Raw genomic sequence first — 20642 nt, 5'->3', positions numbered from 1 at the left:
CCTCTAGAAATACACATGTAATTCATTTTGGTTTATCCTTCCAAAAAAACCCCCAAACTTTCATTAAGTAATAAATAGAGATTAAAATCATTGGCTAAGGAGAAACTACCACTACTTTATCCATGCTTCTTTGATTAAGGACTGACAGAATGGACCCAAATCTTACTGTAGCTCACTTGGACATAACACTACAATTCATCCATCCAGGTTTAAATTGCTTTATATTATGAATGAATAATTTTGCCCTGCTATAAAGCAAGTTCTTACACATACATCCTTGATGGCAGAGTGGCTTTAAATTTGAGAATGAAGCAGGAAAAAGTTCATGCAAAAGAACAGTATTGTTTTCTGTAAATGAAGCAGTCATAACACATTAGGCAATTCAGCAAAATAATTTTCACCTGACCACAAACTCTCTTTTCTTGCTGTTCTTTAAAACAAAACCAAAAACCAGTGGTTAAACTAGTGTACTGATCTTTTTTGACCTGAAAAAAGATGTTTGAATTTTAATCAACTGAAAAAAAAAAAAAATGCAGAGAACTGAGTGTTCCAATGGATTTTCTTGGCTTAATTGTGTGAAAATCCAAGCAGTATTATTGTAAGCATCAAACAACTAAGCCACATTTTGACTTTATGAGATATTCTCAATCAAAGGAAAGGATGTCACTAACAATTTAACTAAACATATTTGCTTTTATGTCACCATTTAGTATAATGTAAGACTGCATGAGACATAGCAAATTCATATCTGGATTGCCCCTAGCAATATTTTAAATTTATAGGCACTAACTTTTACTGAATCTACATAGTCAAAGAAAATATATGGATAAATATATGCTTAATTTACACAAAATTACTAGTTATCATATAAAATATATACTATCACATTAACTTTTATGATTAGTTATGTGCACCAATTATTTTATGTGCATTTTTATGCCTTTTTAAAACTGAATGTCAAAATTACATACAATAAATAAAAGTAGAATAATATTTGTTTGTGTGGTTTTTAATAATGACAGCACAGTAAACAGGTAGAGACACTTTTAAAGATACCTATGCACAAAGTTTTTCTGATCTTTGGACTTAAAAAAAAAAAGGGTGACAATTATTATTATTATAGTTAAAACTGCTCGAACATCATTAATGTATTTTTTTTTTTTTTACATTGGTGTCTTCAACTGACAAATGCATTAACCAAAATGTTTATGATTCTTGAAATTTCTTTTTCACAAGTGAAAGACTCTACCTGTTTACTATTTTTTTTTTTTTTACATTGGTGTCTTCAACTGACAAATGCATTAACCAAAATGTTTATGATTCTTGAAATTTCTTTTTCACAAGAGTGAAAGACTACCTGTTTACCACTCTGTTTGTCATGATTTATAAATTATTTTAATCAACAACAGTTTTCAGTCTCAACACATGCCATTTAACCTAATTGAACTGCTAGACATAAATTTGCAAACCAGGAATTAACAGGGAAGTAGGGAAAAACTTACCTAATTGTCACTTACTACAATAAAATAAATATTCAGGTGCATATTCTGAACCAACTTAGATGACAGTTGCAGCTTTTGTTTCATAATGGTCATGATGCCAGTAACATTCATAAAGGCCCAAATTCAAGGCCATATTTTTCACCATTGCTTCAAATACTAACTCAATAAGCTCAGAAGAACATTTCACCCTGTATGTGTTCACCTCATTGAATTATCATTTTCTTCTACTTAGCTGCATTCCATGTTATCTTTGCTGCTTTATATGTTCAAATGGACCTTAGCTGATGTCTACAGAAGTTGATGGAAATATTTTCCATGATCTTCAGTGGACACTGTAATAGACCTATAGTCTGCAGTAATATTTCCCAAATCTATGAATTAAACTGTGGATTCATCTGATACACAAAGAATTTACACAACAGACATTGTAAACAGGTTAATGAAATGCATAGAACATGAAATAACGTGACATTACACAGCACCATCTATGAGGTAGATTTATTATTTCACTAAAATTGCCATAATCAGTAGGAATGTTATTTTTAAAGGAGCAGAGTAATTATTAACATGAGAAATTCATGATGCCTGCTATTTTCCACACATATGAATGATTTTTTTTTTCTCAACTCTACTGCTCTCTGGACTAGGGAAAACAAATAATGAAAGTTACTACAAAAACATATTCTGTTTCTGACTATTATAGTACTAGCTTTTCATATGAAGTTGCAAAAAAATTGAAAGTCAAAAACTATAACAAAACTGAAAATTGCCCACACACTACAGGGAAAGTTTCTTTATAATCTCCACCAGTTGCTTTACACATGAAGCATTACCTCAGATGCACTTGCATTTTTAATTATTATAGCTTTATTACAAAGCACTCATTTTTTATTTTGATCTGAGAAAAGTTCCAGAGGTTAATTATCAATTTACAAAAAAATTAATTAAATTCTCTTTTCTGTTTTAAATTTGTTACTTTCAATTTGATTTAACGTTCCTTCCTTTTCTGCATTCTGAAAAAGGGTAAATAGGAAAGTATGATTTATCTTCTCCACATAATTCTCTCTTCCCTATAATTTCATCATTTCTGCTCATATGGTCCTGTAGTCAAATCTGAACAGTTTTACTGTTTTAAAAAGGAATTTTTTTTATGTAGTAAAATTTTCATTATTTTAGCACAAACTAAGAAATAGTTGGATTTTTAATTGTAATAAAATTGCAAATATTTGAACAACAGTAGTTATCTTTCTGTCATGTGGCAACAAAAAAAAACCCATTACTTTTTTTTTTGAAGAGTTTTCTCTTTAAGAAATGCCTAAGTTTAATATGTAATTGAATATATAAAATAACTTGCCTCACTCCTACTATATTCATTGATCTCCTCCTACAGGTAGACTGTCAAATCTACTGAAGAGTAATTTTAGCATGGATTCTCTTATATACCCCCAAAAACACACCTTCAAGGTTTTAATAAATCCTAGAAACTGAAGTTCTGATCTGGAACTCAGAAGTTATTATCAAAGAAAATCAGCAAATCTGTATCTGCTGATATAAGCATATTCAAAGAATTTGCACAGTGTGCAGTAGCAAAATGTTAGCAATATCTTAGTTCAACAGTTTGAAATGACACATGTGGATATTTACCCCATGCTCTGCCACATTATAAAAAAAAATAGACTTTCATGTTTCAGGAAAAAATTAATATATTCTACATAAGAAATAACAAAAATATGTAAACTTTACTATCAATATGATTCACCTCATTTTGTCTGGAGAATGTTGGTGCTTGTATTATAGGTCTATAACCTAAAAACCCCTGTACTATTACTGTCATGTACTTCACCGAGTTTTGTAGTGTTCCTAAACTGAAACAAATTTTGGCAAGGGTGGGCTGAGTTCTCAGAAACTAGTTTACCAAAATACTTCTCAAGCTGACACATCTTCAAAGATTACATTTAGTCAGTCTTCTTACCTCAAGGAATCTCAACATCCTATGTAGAAGATAGGAGCTGCACAGGCATTGCGTTCATTTGTCATTTAATTATTTTTTTAATAAAAACACATACCAGCCACTGTATCTGTAAGATTACTTTTAAGTCTTAAACATTATGATATCATATCTTATATTTGTCTATATCTCCAAATATGTGTTATTAGGAAAAGTGGCCAGCAAGTGTTTAGCGTAGTTTAATACAACACTGTGTAATACTGTATTGGACCTTGCAAAGTTGCTTATACTGTTGATTGCTGTTAAAGTTTTAGAGCTGAATCACTGGCATGTTTGCAATAATAAGGGACTCATATGCACTATTGACTTGAAGATCTTACTATCTTGGCCTAAACAAAATTTTTACAATGGTTATTCTATATCTATAGATAAGACAGTAAATTAATAATATACAACAGTGATACTCCATTCTATATTAGTAATATAAATAAGTTAATCAGTATTTCTCTTTAAAAGAATAAAACAATATAAGTAACAAGAGTACATGAGAAATTCAGATGCTCCCTCTTTTAAAAGTGAAGCACTTATTTGACTTCCTCAATACATTCAAGAGTGACACAAGTTTGAGGTAAGAAGTAAAATACTGCAGAGGACCTCCTAAGGCGCATAATGAAGTGTGAAATCATATTTTGCAATGCAAAAACGGACTTCTTAAAAAAAGATGGGGTGAGCTCATTCTAAGATTGTACAACAAATTTGGCATTTCTATTCAATATTGCAACAGCCTTCTTGACGGCAGATTAGTTTAACATTGAGCATCACAACAAAGGAGTTATCTAGTTTAGAGTGCATAATAATTCATTGTTGCCCTTCACCGTACATTAAATGTCACCCGTCAGAATGACAGGAATAAGAAAATGATTACACTAGAGTCACTACCTAATAAAATATCAGTGGATGTGATTTTTACATACAGAATAAACCATTAAAATATTTCCAAGAGCAACATCTTGTTTCTTTAAGTATTTAAAATTGTCAAAATAGAATGTCCTTTAAATAAAATCAGTAAATTTTACAAAATTTAATTGTGGTAATATGGGGTCATGTGGAGTATTTTGGAGTGTTTATTTATAGCGAGTGTTTTTTGCACTTACATGGCACTGATACTAAAAAGAAAAAGTTTTGTCATCACAAATTTAGACCTGGAGAATTGTATTTTGTGGTGTTTTTTTAAAAAAAAAATAAGAATCAAATCCTTTTCTTTTTTACTATCGGCACATTAAGGACATCGCCAAAATCCACAGAGTTGTCAAATAGACAAATTCTTGACCAAGTAAATATTTTCCTGAGTAAATGCAAGACTATGTGAGAACCTCTGTGCAATTCAACATGTTTTTTAAACATATTTTATTTTGGAAATGTTACTATTCTCATCAATCTAAACAGAGCAATCACATGCTTAAAATTTAAGACAACTTGGTAAAGCTTGATGAACTGAAATCTTCGATCTTATGTGAAATAAGTAAATAAATAGATACACTGACTTAAAAGAAAATCCATAGTTGGATTTGTAAGGCACATAAGGTTGCCTTTTGCTGGCCTGTGACTCCTAACGGCCTTCTAAAGGAATAGAATAGCTTTCAGATTTGGGACTTTTCTACAGGTTTACCAAAATTCACCCAAAACCTAAGCTGATTCTTTTTTAAGTAGTCATAAATTAATTTTTTATGAATTTGCTTATATTATGGAAAAGACATAATTCTGTATTTGAAATACTTGATTAAAGTCTTGTCAAAAAATTACTATAAATAGGAATCCAAATAATTCTATGAGTTTCTGTGGTTATATCTATATCAGTAAGTGAAGGGAAGGACTCAGGTTTCAGCAATAGCATGCAGTCATCCATACACTTTACTTGTTAGCACATTCCCATTCATAGTTTTGGCCTATGCTACTCTCAGATAATGCCCAAATGTGGTTCAGAGAGACAGGAGGTGCTGGTAAGCACTGTGGGTGTAATAACTGGGATGATGGAGCATTCAGTCATATGAAACATAGGCCACGCCATGTCACTTGTCCTCTGGGCCAGAAAGCAAGCCCTGGACCCTAGCTCTTGAAAAGTATATACATATCCTTTGGGATCCACTGTGCTACTATCAAAATCAGTGAAAGCTTTCACATTGACTTCTCAGGAACATGATAGGACAATCACTTACTGTCTTATACAAGTTGACATTTGATTACAAAATGTTTCATCCTTTCTGATTATTCCATTACAATTCTCAACTGTACTAATAATTGTACGAATATTTCAGTTACTGCTAATGGAACACACAGGCTTTCTTCAGGAAAGACCATGGTTAAAGGAATTCAAACGCATGACTCATTTTAAGTTTGCAAGTAACTTCAACTGAATTACAAGGGTCTACTTGAGTACCTCCAAGGTCTGTGTGAGCACAGGGACTCTGCTGAATTGCAGCTCCACATCCTGATGGTGGATAAACACTTGAAGCTTTTTTTTTTTACTTCTGTAATCTAGAAACCTTTCTCGCACCTTTAAACAAAAAACTGAAGCCTGGATATGAACTACCTATAAAACAATCAGCTGGATACTAACAAGATACCAGTGCTTCTTTCATTGATAGCACTGACAGTCAGGAACTCCCACCCTCACATGCTCACCACTCATGCACATCCTTCATAGCGCTATCAATGAGCTGGAATTCACCCCTCCACCTCTCCAATTCGATAAAACCTTGTCAGGGTGCTGAGTATATCAGGTCTTGCCTCAGCTCAGGATTTCTTCCAGACTATGTTTCCAAGAAATTGTGATTCTAGAAGTAGTATTTCAACAATGTAGGAACTAGATCCAAACTGCTTCTGGATATATGCAGTAAGTCATTCTTTTCTACAGAAATAGACTGTGGATACTCTTTTTTCTCTCTTTTTTCCTGAGGAAGGACAATTACACTCACTTTTTCATTACCGAGGACCACTAACTTGTCTTTATTCTGTATTTAACCCTGTCATTTGACTCAAATGTACTGCTTCTAGTACCACATGGCCTACCTGAATCTAATCTATTATCTTCCCTCTGACCAGATTGCCAAAACAAATGTTTGTGACTTAAACAACATCAGAGAGATTCACCTGCCTAAACACCAATGTCTCAGAATTTTCTGATTTCCCAATATTTTCAAGATATCTTCAGGGATCTTGTGTATGTGATAAAGTACCTATGGGCAACTTGTATGTTTCTGTAAAGCCAGTTAGTGCATGCTCCTGTCCCATGTATCGGCACGGCTTTCCATCAAGTTTCAATACTTACAAACACATCCCTTTCCACACAAATTAATCTGAAATGTAACTGTTAAGATTTTTTTTCTTTATTTGTTCCTCATATCCACTGCTCTTCCCCAAGAGAAAGACAAACTTGGAAGTGATTTTAATGTCATTACCATATGCTAACCTGTGCAGCTATTCCACCAGTGCCATTTGAATCTCATCCAGACTTCATGTGAGAAAAACCTCAAGGCCAAAATCAATACCTGTCTTTCAAAATCCTCCTCGAATTTCACTTGCTTTATAATGTACACAGTAAATTGAAATGTGGTCCTGCCTAGGTAGCTGATGAACTATGACTGCTGAACCTGACTACTTAGGAAATGTACTCATTTTTCACTTCATTTTCTTCACACCGCATAGAAATTTTCATCCTATTTTACTACTTAAACTATTTAACTACTCCTTCTGAACTGTGAACTCTTCAAAGCAAGCATTTGGTATTTTGTTATGTAACAACAAGACATGACCCTGCTTGGAAATGCTCTCTGAAAGCTGTCCTGTGTTACAAGAAAGCCCAATTAAGCTTCCATACCACCCAGAAATCTCCACTGCCTTCACCTGTGGAGATGAAAGGCACAAATGACTACAGTATGAAAGTCGGGATGATGAGGAAGGTGTTACAAACATTAACAATCCCCATTGACATTTAAGCTGGAGGTGGAATTGGGCTTCTAGCAGCAGCAGAACAGAAAGATATGAGTAGCCTCTTGTATCCATCTACCTAGTAACTTTATCTAATTACAGTTACATTTGAAGCAAGGTGAAAATTCCTTTCATTCCAGTAAATGAAGGGCACGCTGACCAGGATTTTGACATGATTAACTACTCACTCTCTAACATGCCCGTTTAGAAGAAGGGGAGAGCAAGAGAGAGAAAGTAAGAGAGAGAAGTGTGTGGAGGATAAATATGACTAATTAAAAGCCTTTTTCAGATATTTTTGCAACTTGACATTAACTGTGCTATGCTCTGTGAGCACAGAAAAGCAGTGCAATGTACAAAATTCTGCTAACTGCTTCCATTTTTCTTCTGGACAGGGCTTATTGGTTACATTGTGTCAGCCACAAAACCAGAGAATTTTCTAAGCGGTGGAATTCTTTCACAGGAACTTCCCTGAACCTGCATTACACTATAAACCTTTCTAATGTTCAGTCCAAAATATCTACCAAGAAACCTGCTCCAGAACATGAACTAATTGCTGTAGTACCTGAAAACTGTCACATCATTGGTGATGGTGCTCTGGTAGAGAAACACTGTATCTCTACTTCTACAAAACAAATAAGTTAATAGCAAATAGGCATCCTATTCTGTGTAAAGCTAAAGCTATTTCTCATGGGAAAGGACAAGAACTTCTTTAAAGATCTGGGAGAATGGAAAGAAACTGTATAACCTTATTCTGCTGTCTAACACCTCACTATTTACCCCATGAAAAGTTTTCCATGCAGCATTACTGCTCCACATAGTTGAGGAAGGAAACTGAAATGGAAAGAGGCAGTAGCTCTAGGTGGTTTGCTATCTTTAGTCTGGTGAAATTATATGAATGATCCCATCAAGCTGAAGTAACATTGCCTTCATGGTTCTCGCAGCTAGAGGCTATCTGCTGTAAAGTCTTTAGGCAAGTCCTAATTGGCAAATGCAGGTGCCACACGCATCTAACGGCCACACAAAACAAAACAAAACAAAACAAAACAAAACAAAACAAAACAGTATAATGAGAGCGAAGTGCCAGAACAGGCCTGTTTAATAAAAATTACTTATATTTAAACTCCTCTCTGACATGCCGTAAGAATGATTAATGATGAATATTTTGATATTTTAAAGGTTCATTATTTTCTAGTAAAATCAATTATATCCCATAGCTGACGTGGGATTTTTAACTATGATGCTGAAAATTTTCAATATTGAATAATTAGTTCCCTGTAAGAATTATACTTTTGTTGCTAAAGACAGAACTTCTGATAATACTATAATAAAAACAAAAAGGTGCTCACCTTTGTTCTTAAGTCTGAAAATGCATGATTAGCTTTACACTAAAGCAATTTCACCATCATTAGAATTAACACAGGGTGAATTCCACAAATAAAACGGAAATGCTTGGAGGACACACTACTGATTTAGTTTCAGCATCAAAAACGATTACCATACTTCTTTTTTCAAACTGATTTCTGGTCAAGCCCTGTTGGTGCTTAAATGACTCCTACTCTCTAATGAGCTAGAGACTGGAGGCTTGCATAAGCCAGGTAAACTTCTGGCTAACAGCTAAATCAGAACGATAAGCAGGAGATAAATAATTCTCATATTTCTGCCTACAGGAACTTATAGGGAACAATCTTACTTTTCTCCAGATATTGAATAACACTTAAAGTCAAGAAAAATTCCCTATTTATGTCCTTATTTCTTTTAAAGATATGCTTCTGTTTTGAAGTATAATATTTAACCACGACCCAAGTCTAATATTTTTTTCCTCCAAGAAAGAAATGTTCTATCTTTCCAAGAGGTAAGGTTCTGGTAAGTTTATTTTGTTTCTGGGTTTTCTTTTTCTGTTTTGTTTTTCCTCCAATGTAGTTCTATTTACATATTTTCAGAATACAATGCATAATGATCATTTAGGAATTTAGGAAATACGGTTTTAGCTAAATTTGCAGAAAATAAATTATTTCCAGTTCTGAAGTCAGAAACTGATACTTAAATTAAAAAAAAACCTTACATTTTAACAAACATTTTATACGACTCCAAATAACTGGACATTTGACTATTCAGTTACAAATATCTAAAAGATACTGTGTCTGTATCATTAACATTACACAACAATACAAGGTCTGTTTTAGACAATAAGAGTAAAATCCATAAAATCCTTTCATTACCCAGGTTTTCCTATCCTTCAAGTAATCCTGAAACCAAAGAATTCAAAGTACTCCAAAATACTATCCTACAGAAACTGTTCTTCCTCTGAACATCTTTAGCTAGGATTTTCTACAAGGTTAAAAACCATCATATCATATTGGCTTTGCTTACAATGGTTTATGTCTCTCTCTTCATTTAGATTATATAAAGAAATTCATTGCATATGGGCCCACATATTTAGCAAACAAATAACGCTCATTTTCATATGTTTGGCTCATTAAGCAAAAAAACTGCCTTTCAATCCTTACAGACATTTTTGCTCAATAGTATTATATGTTTCTGGGCCCTCCAGAAGCAGGGTAAATAGAAATCATGACTGCTAACATTCCATTTTCCATCCTATCACTATAACCCCTACATTTTTCTTGAGGAAAACTTTCACTTTTAAGTCAAGGTGTTTAAAGCAGGATGCATGTGTGAAATGACTTCAATAAATAAAATATCACCTACATTAGCTTTTCTGTTTTGATTTTTGGGAAAAGAAAACAACAGCTCAGCTGCTGGTTGAATTCATCTTCTGATATATCAGGCAATCTGTAAATTCAGTCACTGATGCTAATGGTAAAGGAGTCAACCAGTTAACTTGCACACTTTCAAGTTACCACTTGTATCCAATTATTAAAATCTTTTGATAGCACTGTGGTACCTTCTTGGTTTCTTATTGACTCTATTCCCATTCCACTAGATTCTTTAGGTTGGAGGACTACATGGTTTTGCACATCTCATGAGAAAACTGCTGCTATGCATTATGGTGAGAGTTACAATTTCCTTCTCCCTGCTAATACTATGCATGCCAGAGTAAAACACATGCAAAAAAAACCCAAAATACAGCAAATAAGCCTCCTTCCCCCTACCTCCAAAAATATGAGACACTTCTCAAAAGCATCATTTTAGCTTGAAAACACTCAGATTCATCCGTAGAGGAACCCTTCTCTTTAGGCACATTTAACATTATTCCATGCTATGATTTGCTAAATAAATTTACAAAGTGCCAAGTCTAGACTTGCATCTTCTTTCCTTTTCTTGTCACATATTGGGGGAAAAAAATGTTTTGACAAAACAGAATGAAATTATCTAATATCAAAAGAATGTTCAGCACTTTTTCTGGAGACTCTCAACTTTTTTTCAAGCAAACTACTTTATACAAACAATCCAATATTCTTCTCATGTACTATATGTGCTGGTAATTAGTGAGGGCTGTTAAAAATAAAGATGAACCAGTGCATATGTTACCACAGTGTGAATATCTTTCAAAACAAAATAAAATTGTTCCTCAGACTGGTTTTTGCCTTTCTCAGCAAGTACTATGGGGTTATTTGCTAATGGATGGTAACACAGTACATAGAGACTAACAAATCACTGTCCATGGTAGATATGAAACATTATTTTGTGTGATGTTATAGAACTCTTGACAAAACAGTCTTCAGATATTGACTCACCTATAGAAGTTGTTTACCCAAGGCATTTGAAGACACGAAATGAGGTAGAGGAGATCTACCTTACTTGTAGTTAAACCCAATTACATAAACACAAATGCAATTTCTTATGAGCAATGTCACTGTTTTGACTGCTGAGATAGTTTCAAAAGCAAATTCCATAGTATGTATGTTTATAATATTTTTAACTTGGTCATATAGTGTGAAAAAAAGTCACAGAAAACGGGGCATGTAAACTCAAATATGAATATATGAACAAGGTTTACATGTGTGTGAAAAGAAATGGCAATACACATGGCATAATACCTTCTGGCATCTCCCGGCTTGTTCTAGAGATGAAGGGAATGTAAATGCAATTGTTAAACTGTAGCAGGCAGTTTGAAATAATGATTTAGATAAACAGTGAATGGCATTCAGGCATATGTCTAGCAATGAACGGTGTGAAACAGAATGAATCAAACAGAACAATTCTAGTCAGTCAAAACTCAAAACGGAAGGCGGCCAGGGAGTAAACTCATTATTTCAGAAGACATTCACCAATGAAAACTTAGGAGATTTTACTAGTAAAAATGGTTTATCCAGCTGAATCCTCTCTAACAGCTTTAGCGAACAGCCTTTGGATCCTAAGATACAAGGTATTGTTAAGATTCAAAAGGATATATAAGATCCTGACATATTTGGGCAGTGAAATATTCAGTGTAACATGTAATTGGGAAACTGAAAACAAGAGAAATCATGGTATGAAATATAGCTCAACATAAGTTTTAATACAACTTTCCATAAATACCCCTCAGACTCTAGAAAAGCCTGTGTTACAATGTTCCATCAAAATAGAGAGGGAATATAGGTTTGTAAATATGTAACACCTATATGTAACAAGGCTTAAAAAGTAAAGTCAGAATGAGTACAGACAGAATGAGCTGTCCACCTAATTGGAGATAATGATCTAACTATAGCTATCAAAAATTTAATTCCTGTCTTTGGATGCAGGTGCTTAAGTAAATGAGAATGAAGAGACTGAATTGCTGGTTATAAGAGACACCAAATTCCTTAAGGATGAATAGGGTTATGATTCAGTTCAGACATTCAAAATACCTAAGTTTTTGGATAATTAGTGATGAATTGAAGAACCTTGTGATAGCTTTCAGAATAATGAGGGGAAAAAAAAAAAAAAAAACAACAAACCAGAAAGGATAGAAAGAGAGTTTTTAGCCCATCTTCAATTTTACACAGCATAAGGACACTACTATACTCTTCATTTAAAAAAAAAAAAAAAAAAAAAAGGAAACCATTTTCTGATTCGGTTAATCTACAAAGTAACAAGAATTAACATAAAACATAGTGATAGAACAAGTGCTACAAACAGATGCATATTACAAGGTGTTTTCCTTATGGCAGAAGTCACCAGACCTACTGCTTTGTTTCCTAAGAAGGCCCTACACACATCTTAACTCTGCAGAAGACAAAGTTTGGCTAGACCTACACACATACAGAAAAATCAGTTTATTGACAGAAGAATCAAGAATTGACCACATGTGCTGAAGTAAGCATATTTTTCTTCTTCAAAGTGCATATGGAGATTTAGCCAATGAGGGGGTACTATATCTTCTCTTGGACTGCTAAGGCAGGTGAGTTATGAGTTCTTCAGCCATCCTCAGTTAAAACATTTCAGTTGTTTTGCTGGCAGTAATTTCTTCTTTGGTTTGATGCATGGTAAGTAGTATCCAGGATGTCAGACTGATCTACCACCAATATAGCAAGGCTTTAGAGTACTGTTTTTTCCCCCTAAAATCTAAGGAGGTTATTTATGTTAAAAAGAGTAAAAGATAAGAATTTTTCTCTTACTGTGATCTCTAACAGTATTCTAATAGAGGTTATTATGTAGATGCTATGCTTGTATGTAGATTTGGAGACCTCTTGATACTCTTGACTCTCTTTAACAGCTGAAGGAGATTGAGAGCATTCAGAAGTGATTCAAGAGAATCCTGAGGGGTTAGGATGAGGAGTCCATACGGAGTTGTTTACTTATGTATTAAAGATTCTATAAACTGACACTGAACCCAGCTAAATCTCTTGTGGAGGAGGTCAGAGAGATCAAAGCATCTTTCTGAGTGTCAAGATGCAAAGTGAGAGATTGCTGTTCAACTCATTGCTATACATGTCTTTCTTTTAGCCATATATGCTCATCCACAACATCTAGACTTCATAGCACTGATTGTGATCTGTGTCATAACTTCTCAAAATAATTACAATACTTAGATGATGACCATAAGAAAGCATTATAATTCCAGTATGTTTCACATTTTTTATATAGAAGAAAAGATGGAACATAAGATCTGTGTGCTGACCACAGAAAATGAAACTTAAATACTATTACAGATTATGCAGATTTATGGTAATATTAATGGCATACAGCACAGTAAACTCCCATTCTGTTTAATCAATTTAAAGCTGTCATCCACATTTTGTGAAAAGTGATACTCAGAAATATCTGAGAATATTTGAAATATCATGTGCAAGTCTTGCTTACAACATTTCCAGTGACTGCTGTCCAGGCAAGATGACTGTACAATTTCATTGCTATAACATACAGCAGGATAGACTAAGTGAAAAACACTTGCTTAATTTACTTATGAGTGCAAAAAATTAAGATATAATTGAGGTATCTTCTTTATATTAACCCCAGTTATTGAAATTCTATTTAAATGATAGAAATCTAAAATTAAAATTTTCCAGGTCTGATGTAAAGGAGAAGAAATTTAGTTCAGAAAGTAAGCTTTTTAGAACATTCTCATTTAACACTAGGATTTCTTGGTATAGCTACACAAACATATCAGTTAATAAAAAGCTAGAAAAGCCATCGAAGAGAGAAAAATTCTTGTCATGCAATCTGCCTCTTTCACTTGACAAAAAAACCCAGTGTTCCAGAGGCTGGGACAGTTGCTCTCTGTTCACAATAAAGATGATCTCTAGCATTAACAAGGATTTGCTTTTCAACCAGAAAAGTTATATGAAAAGAAGGAGACTATACTGAATCTTTTGGAAGCAATCAACTAAAGGTCATAAGCCGCAACTTTGTTTAACAGAAATAAAAATCTGTGACTTTGAAATAACTGTTATGGAACAGTTTTGGAAAGTGTGTAATTTTTGGCATGCTTTTATCCTTGTCTATTTGCACAGTATTTTATGGTCAAGTGACAATATCCCCACTTGCATTACAACTGAGGCAAAACTATCTTAAAACTGTAAGACAGTAAGAGAAGCAGATTTCAGGGTTGCCATCTGGATTGCCCTACTGGATGATGAATCCATTCTTGAAAACACCTCATAACATATGTTGCAGTTCTCTAGGGAGGCCTCAGGAGATAAAATTCTCATAGGAAGAATGCTTGTTAAGAATAAAGGGCAAATATGCTAACTTCCTACTTGAATAAATATCAACATAGTAATTTAGTAACCAGAGCTCCATAGTAACTAGAAAAGTAGTTCCCTCTCATTCTGCCATTAATTCCTTTCCATCAAGATAGTTTTCAAGGAGTAGTTTGAAAATCAGACAAGTTCAAGGACAGAAATCAGCTGATCAAGGAATATGAAATAAAAATGAAGACTGATGAGATGTAAAAGGATATGCATGCACTCCAGAGAGAGATAATGCTCAGGCGTCTGTTCAAGTCCGAAGCAGCAGGCTATTCCTAAGCTTCTTCACAGAGAACAGATTAAGATAAATGTGTGGAGACATTTTTAAGACTCTTGTCTTCTTTTATTATGTTTTATTACAGCTGGTAAGAGAAAAATATAATTTGGTGATGAGGTAATGTTCATTGTGCTTTTATCACTGCTTACAAGGAAATGGAAAAATAGTTGATACTAAATGCCTTGACAGATGAAACCAGCACAAGGGCTTGACTTACGAGAAGTAGGATAGCATAATTCTGCTGAAGGGAGGAAAAAGCAGGAAGTCCTAACATACAGAATGTGGTACAAGTAAAGGTGAATCAAGCCCTTTAAAATGATAACTCGTGATTCAATATTAGCAATTAAGGCAGTGAGCACAGTTTAATGTATATTTACACAATATTCACTGATACTCCAGACAGCTCAGTATAAGCATAAGAGCTCATTAGTGGACCATTTTATCCAGGATAGTTTATGTGCTTCACAGCTGATCCGTAAAGGTGAAGCATCATGCTAAGGCAGGTGTATTTCTTCCAGTTATGAAGATAGGTCACTTAAGAGTAAACTGCTTTATGACAGACACGTTCACAGCAAACAGACCTTACTACACAGAGAAATACTTCAATGAGCAGGGAATAACTTGAAATCCAGTAAATTGGGTAGAAAATTATAAGATAAAAATATTTAAGGAGTTTTGCCTCTGATCTGTGTTTCCAGAAAAGATTCATGAAGACACGGATGTTTAAAATCATACATAAGAGACTCCAAAAAATATAATACAATCACGAGGAAAGCCAGCTGAAAATTAATTTTGAAAGTCATTAATTGGAAGACCTATGTAAATCAAACATATTTAGCATTTTTAAAAGTATGAAACTGATTTTATTCATATTGCCTATGCAGAATGGGAAGTATCCTCCAGTTACCAACACAGATTTTGCAGACACCAAAAATAGGACACAGCTGTTTCATATACACAGACTAATGGAAAAAAGGGACAATATGTGTCTATGAAGTTGGTATACAACACTGTAAGAAATCAGCATGTTTCTTAGAAACGAAACAATGGTTTGCACCAACAGGCAGAAATGAAAAGAAATTCCACTAATCGAGATTTTTCATTATACAGATCAGAAAATGTTGTGTACTTGACAGATCTCCAGAAAGGGCTTGGCGCACTTTAATCCAGTCTTAGTTTCCCTTCTAATCACATGTAAACTCTGAATTTAACTGGGATTCTAAATCAAAGAAACAAGTAAAGGCAGAGGCAAAAAGGGAAGATATTGGAATTGGAACGCAACAAGATGTCAGACAACACAAGACACTGCTAGCCGTGACACAAAGACACTGCTGGCTAGCATCAGAAACAGATCTATTACTGTTGCCACAAGAGAAAAAAATGCTATGACTTTCTCAGTTCACAGAAAAGTAATAGGCTTAGTGTCAAGCAGACTGGGTTTATCTATTAGTCATCAGCCTGTATGACAAAGAAAGGAACTTTCGGAGACTAACCACCATAACTATTTAGATTCAACAGTCACAACAAACAAGATTAAGAGGTTTTCATATATATGGAGAAATCACAGCCTACCATAATTCCCCACAAAGAACGACAATTAAAGAAAATGCTGTGTACAACACATACATGTTCATCCTATCCACAATGCAAAATCTGTAACACCTACATAAATAGATGAGTCATCATTTTTGGGGGGACTACAAGAGGAAAATGACACAGAAAAGACCTCCAGCTAACAAATAAATCTTTCTCCTAGCTTTTTGTCTTGTTGAGTATGCAAAGATTCCAGCTCTTTATAACTGGTTCTCAAATTGGAAGGAAAATCCAACAATTTTAAATAAAGGAAAAGACTAATAAAGATTTATATTACATTTTTTTCCCCATTTATGCCTAATATGTTGCTCTATGAAAGTCCTTTCAGCAATGCTCTCTCAAAGATTCTTGAACCTTTTACTAATTTCTTCATCTTTCCCTAAATAGGACCATACCGCTAGTTAATGGGTGAAATCCAAGTACCACAACAGAACGGTACTTTCCACTTTCAACGTACCAAGCTCTTACATTCCAACACTGTTTGGAAGACATGGTAAAACAATAAAATCATGAAACATTTGACACAAAAATGAGAGGTTTAAATCTAAAAATAAATATTCTACACTGAATACTCTGAGGAGTTGTAATTACAAAACATCATATCATAAAAGACATACTAAGTACTGCTCCAAACATAGATACACCTTATTATGAAACACATTGTAATTATTATGAAACATTGGTAGTTAAACATTCATTATGGAAGGACTGTTATGAAATAGAAATCTTCTTAATAAGACACTCCAGGTGGAACCTATTAATTTAGTGGCATACAGTCCAACAGTCTCACGACACCAGGACTGAAAAATACATCATCAGCTGTGCAATCTGTACTGAAAATACATAGTCAGCACTATGCTACAAAGTCCTCTTCACTACCACACTTCGGTTATCAGTATCTCCCTTTAGGTGACAGATACATTTTGTGAATTATATTCACCAAAGGCTCTTTTATTTTTGAATAATGTTCTTTTCTCTCTTTATTATTCAGCAGATTACTTTTTTAACTTAGACCTGTTTCCCTATATGAACTATAGTGTTAGAAGACACTATCACATACTATTATGTCATTCTGCATTATGAATAAAATCTGTAGATTGTCTCACATAATCCTAGATCTTTTATTTCTAAATGTGATATCAATATTTGATTGTACAAGTTAAGAAGTACAGAAAATCTCTAGATCTGATGGCTGATATAAACTAAAAAAGGTATTTTATACAACTCTACAAAAACCAAAACTCCTCTGCTCAGTATAAAACGTATTTTATATTGCTTTACAATGAAGATAATAAGGAATTTATGGTGCTGGTCACAAAAACAGACAAGTGAAAAAAAATTCAGCAATACTGGTCTACTATGTGGCGCTTCTGTTTAAAAATAAACATTCCTTCCAGTTCTGCTAGTGAGACCAAGTGACTGAGTAGCTTAACTAAAAAAAAGGCTTAAAGAAAACGTATTTTTCCTACAAAATATGACAAGACACATTTTCAAAGCATAAGTAAGAACTCAGCCATACAACTCCTACTAACATTACTGGGAGCTGCCTGCCAAAAGCACCATGCATCATGCTGAAAATGTCCTTCTGTGATAACAATAGGGTTAAAAATTTTGGACATACACATAAATATTTTACATGAGGTGTTTCACAAGACAACATTTGTGATTTATGCTCACCTCTGCTTTCAGTAGTACCTGTATAACAGGAACACCTCAGAAATGAGTTTACTCTCTGGTTATATAGTCCACTAAAATCTATTCTTCTTTCAAGAAACTTTCAACATAAGTCTGGCTCTTTAAAGCAGACTTTTAAAGAAGGCACCCAAGCAAAGTTATTAATTACAGAGTATGTTTCAGTGCTATCTATATTACTTCACTACCTCATGTACTTTATGTACAGGTGATCTTGTTACATTACTTTTAAACCGGTTTCTAAAAATATTTCGTTTCTCCTTAGTAGAGGAAAGATACAACTTCTCCAAAATGAAACAGATAGTATCAAAGAAAGATGGAGAACCCTGATATGAACTACAGCACAATACGAAAAGAAAAATATGAAGATTCTGCTGTGTACTACAGAATGAAATCATAAAAATCTTGGGGCTGAAGTGAGATTGCATTATCAAGTCAAACATACACTTCTAAAATCATTGCTATAGAAAAAAAATAAATCTTATTAAAGGGATAAAAACCAATATAGTTTATATGTATTTGATTAAAAAAAAATATTTAAAAGTGACTACTAGGAGGAATCTGCAAAAGACATTACATTTACACCCCCGGGAATCGCTGATTTACTGTCCTGAATTTTTTTTTTGCTGTCACAGCAAAAGTCAAAGTTACAACATGTAAGACTATATTTCTGTGAGCATCTGGAGTCAGTCCTAATTATTTAACAAGGAAAATGTAAATATAATGGGAATTTTTGACAAAAGATGTTTTCCTGCTTGTCTGTGTTGAAGAAAACAGATAAAAAAGTGAGCCCTATATATCAAATCAATTTATAATTTAACAGTTGTTGTATTGAGTTCCTTAACTCTGAAAACTCAACTAAACATGCTTCCACATACATTCCAATCTGGGACTTTAATTGTGTGAGGTATCTCAGGTATTTTACCTAGCACACAATTAAAAACTAAATATTGTTACCCTACTTCTAAGATACTAATCTACATAAAATAACTTGTTTTGTAACAGGTAGAGGCCCAATTTGGACATCTAGGATTAACATGGGCAGCTAAGTACTCAATTTGAGATTAAGAACCATAGCATCAAATGAAATCAGGCTAACAAAATAAAATATGTCAACCCCTGTCTCTCTAAACACAGCACAATTGGGAAAAAATATTTCATTAACTTTCTAGTGTCTCTAAATTTGTAAAGAAAAGGAGAAATCTAGCTAGCATACTCAGACTTAGTGACATAACAAACTGGAGACTTAGTATGGCAGTGGAGAAAATTAATAGTGAGAACCCTCATCATTAATTATTCTTCTGTACATCATGAAGTTAAAATATAGGAGTATGAAAGTAAGAAAATTTTTGTGACTTTTGACAATTATTAGTAAGAAAAAGATGATAACAATTGCCAAAAAAATCACAAAAGTTGACATGTTACCTGGCTATGACAAAGAGCACACAACTGACACCCAAGTAAGCCAGCAGAATATACATCCAGATATCAGGGGAGAGAGGATTCAGGAAGGAGAAGACGCCCGGGTTTGTACCATTGGGCTTGCGGTACAAAATACTTATTCCAAGAGTCATAAAGGGCTTGGAAAAGTCGATGACCTTCTCTCGAACATAGGTAATTGCCAATGGTGCAACTGCAAGGTCAGCTTTCTGTTAACAGAAATACAAAAAGAGAAACAGGACATAAGTCAGAAGAAAGAGGTTGAAGCAGACAATCAGATTAGGCAAAACAGAAACTTTACATGGAGGGGGTTTGTTCTACTACCTACTAGGTAGGCTGAAATTTAAAACTCTCTTCTCCCTATAAGTAAGGAAACAGATTTATTCTACTTCCTGTTTGTTAAACTGACATAGCAGCATTTAGAGAAAATTAAAAACACTATTACAGGTATAGAAGCAAAGAAAAATATTGCATTTTGCAGAAAACATGAACATCCATTATCGTGTCTTTTAAAACTTTTTAAAATGTACATATCAATGTATGTCTTCTCTTTGTCACTCCTTCACTATGCTTTTTAGAAGCTAATATATTTGTGAAGCAGATGTGAATATGCTTGTACAAGTGAAGGGAAATGACCAGGAAGCAGTTTTGCTTATTTTAGCATAAAAGTATTGGTACAAAATGAAGAACATTTTAAAATGGGAAGTGCTACACCTGAAAGGTTGCTACAGGGAGTAAGTTCTAACAAAGTACAACTGTCCTTACTAGTTTTGAGAAATCAGTATGAAAATTGTAGATAACTGACTATTAATCAATTGCAGCATTTAAAATTGTCCTGGTTTCGGCACGGATAGAGTTAATTTCCTCCCAAGTAGCTGGTACAGCGCTGTGTTTTGGATTTAGGATGAGGATAATGTTGGTAACACACCGATGGTTTAGTTGTTGCTAAGTAGTGCTTACACTAGTCAAGGACTTTTCAGCTTCCCATGCTCTACCAACTGAGAAGGCTGGAGGTGCCCAAGAAGCTGGGAGGGGGCACAGCCAGGACAGCTGACCCAAACTGGCCAAAGGGACATTCCATACCATGTGAC

At 34.0% G+C, this 20642-nt stretch overlaps 1 protein-coding gene across 1 annotated transcript in view; it reads right to left on the bottom strand.

Annotated features, from left to right (window-relative positions):
• The window catches only part of GRIK2 (glutamate ionotropic receptor kainate type subunit 2), a 454779-nt gene that overhangs the window by 131163 nt on the left and 302974 nt on the right, over nucleotides 1–20642 (bottom strand). The window contains exon 11 of the mRNA XM_009285010.2: nucleotides 19537–19760. Within this exon, the coding sequence (XP_009283285.1) occupies nucleotides 19537–19760 (224 nt within the window). The remainder of the gene's footprint in view (nucleotides 1–19536; nucleotides 19761–20642) is intronic.

This window comes from Aptenodytes forsteri, unplaced genomic scaffold (assembly GCF_000699145.1).
Source record: "Aptenodytes forsteri isolate BGI_AS27 unplaced genomic scaffold, ASM69914v1 Scaffold171, whole genome shotgun sequence".
Taxonomy (NCBI): Eukaryota; Metazoa; Chordata; class Aves; order Sphenisciformes; family Spheniscidae; genus Aptenodytes; species Aptenodytes forsteri.
Note: the sequence above shows the minus strand (reverse complement) of the source record. Positions and strands in the feature narration are given on the sequence as shown.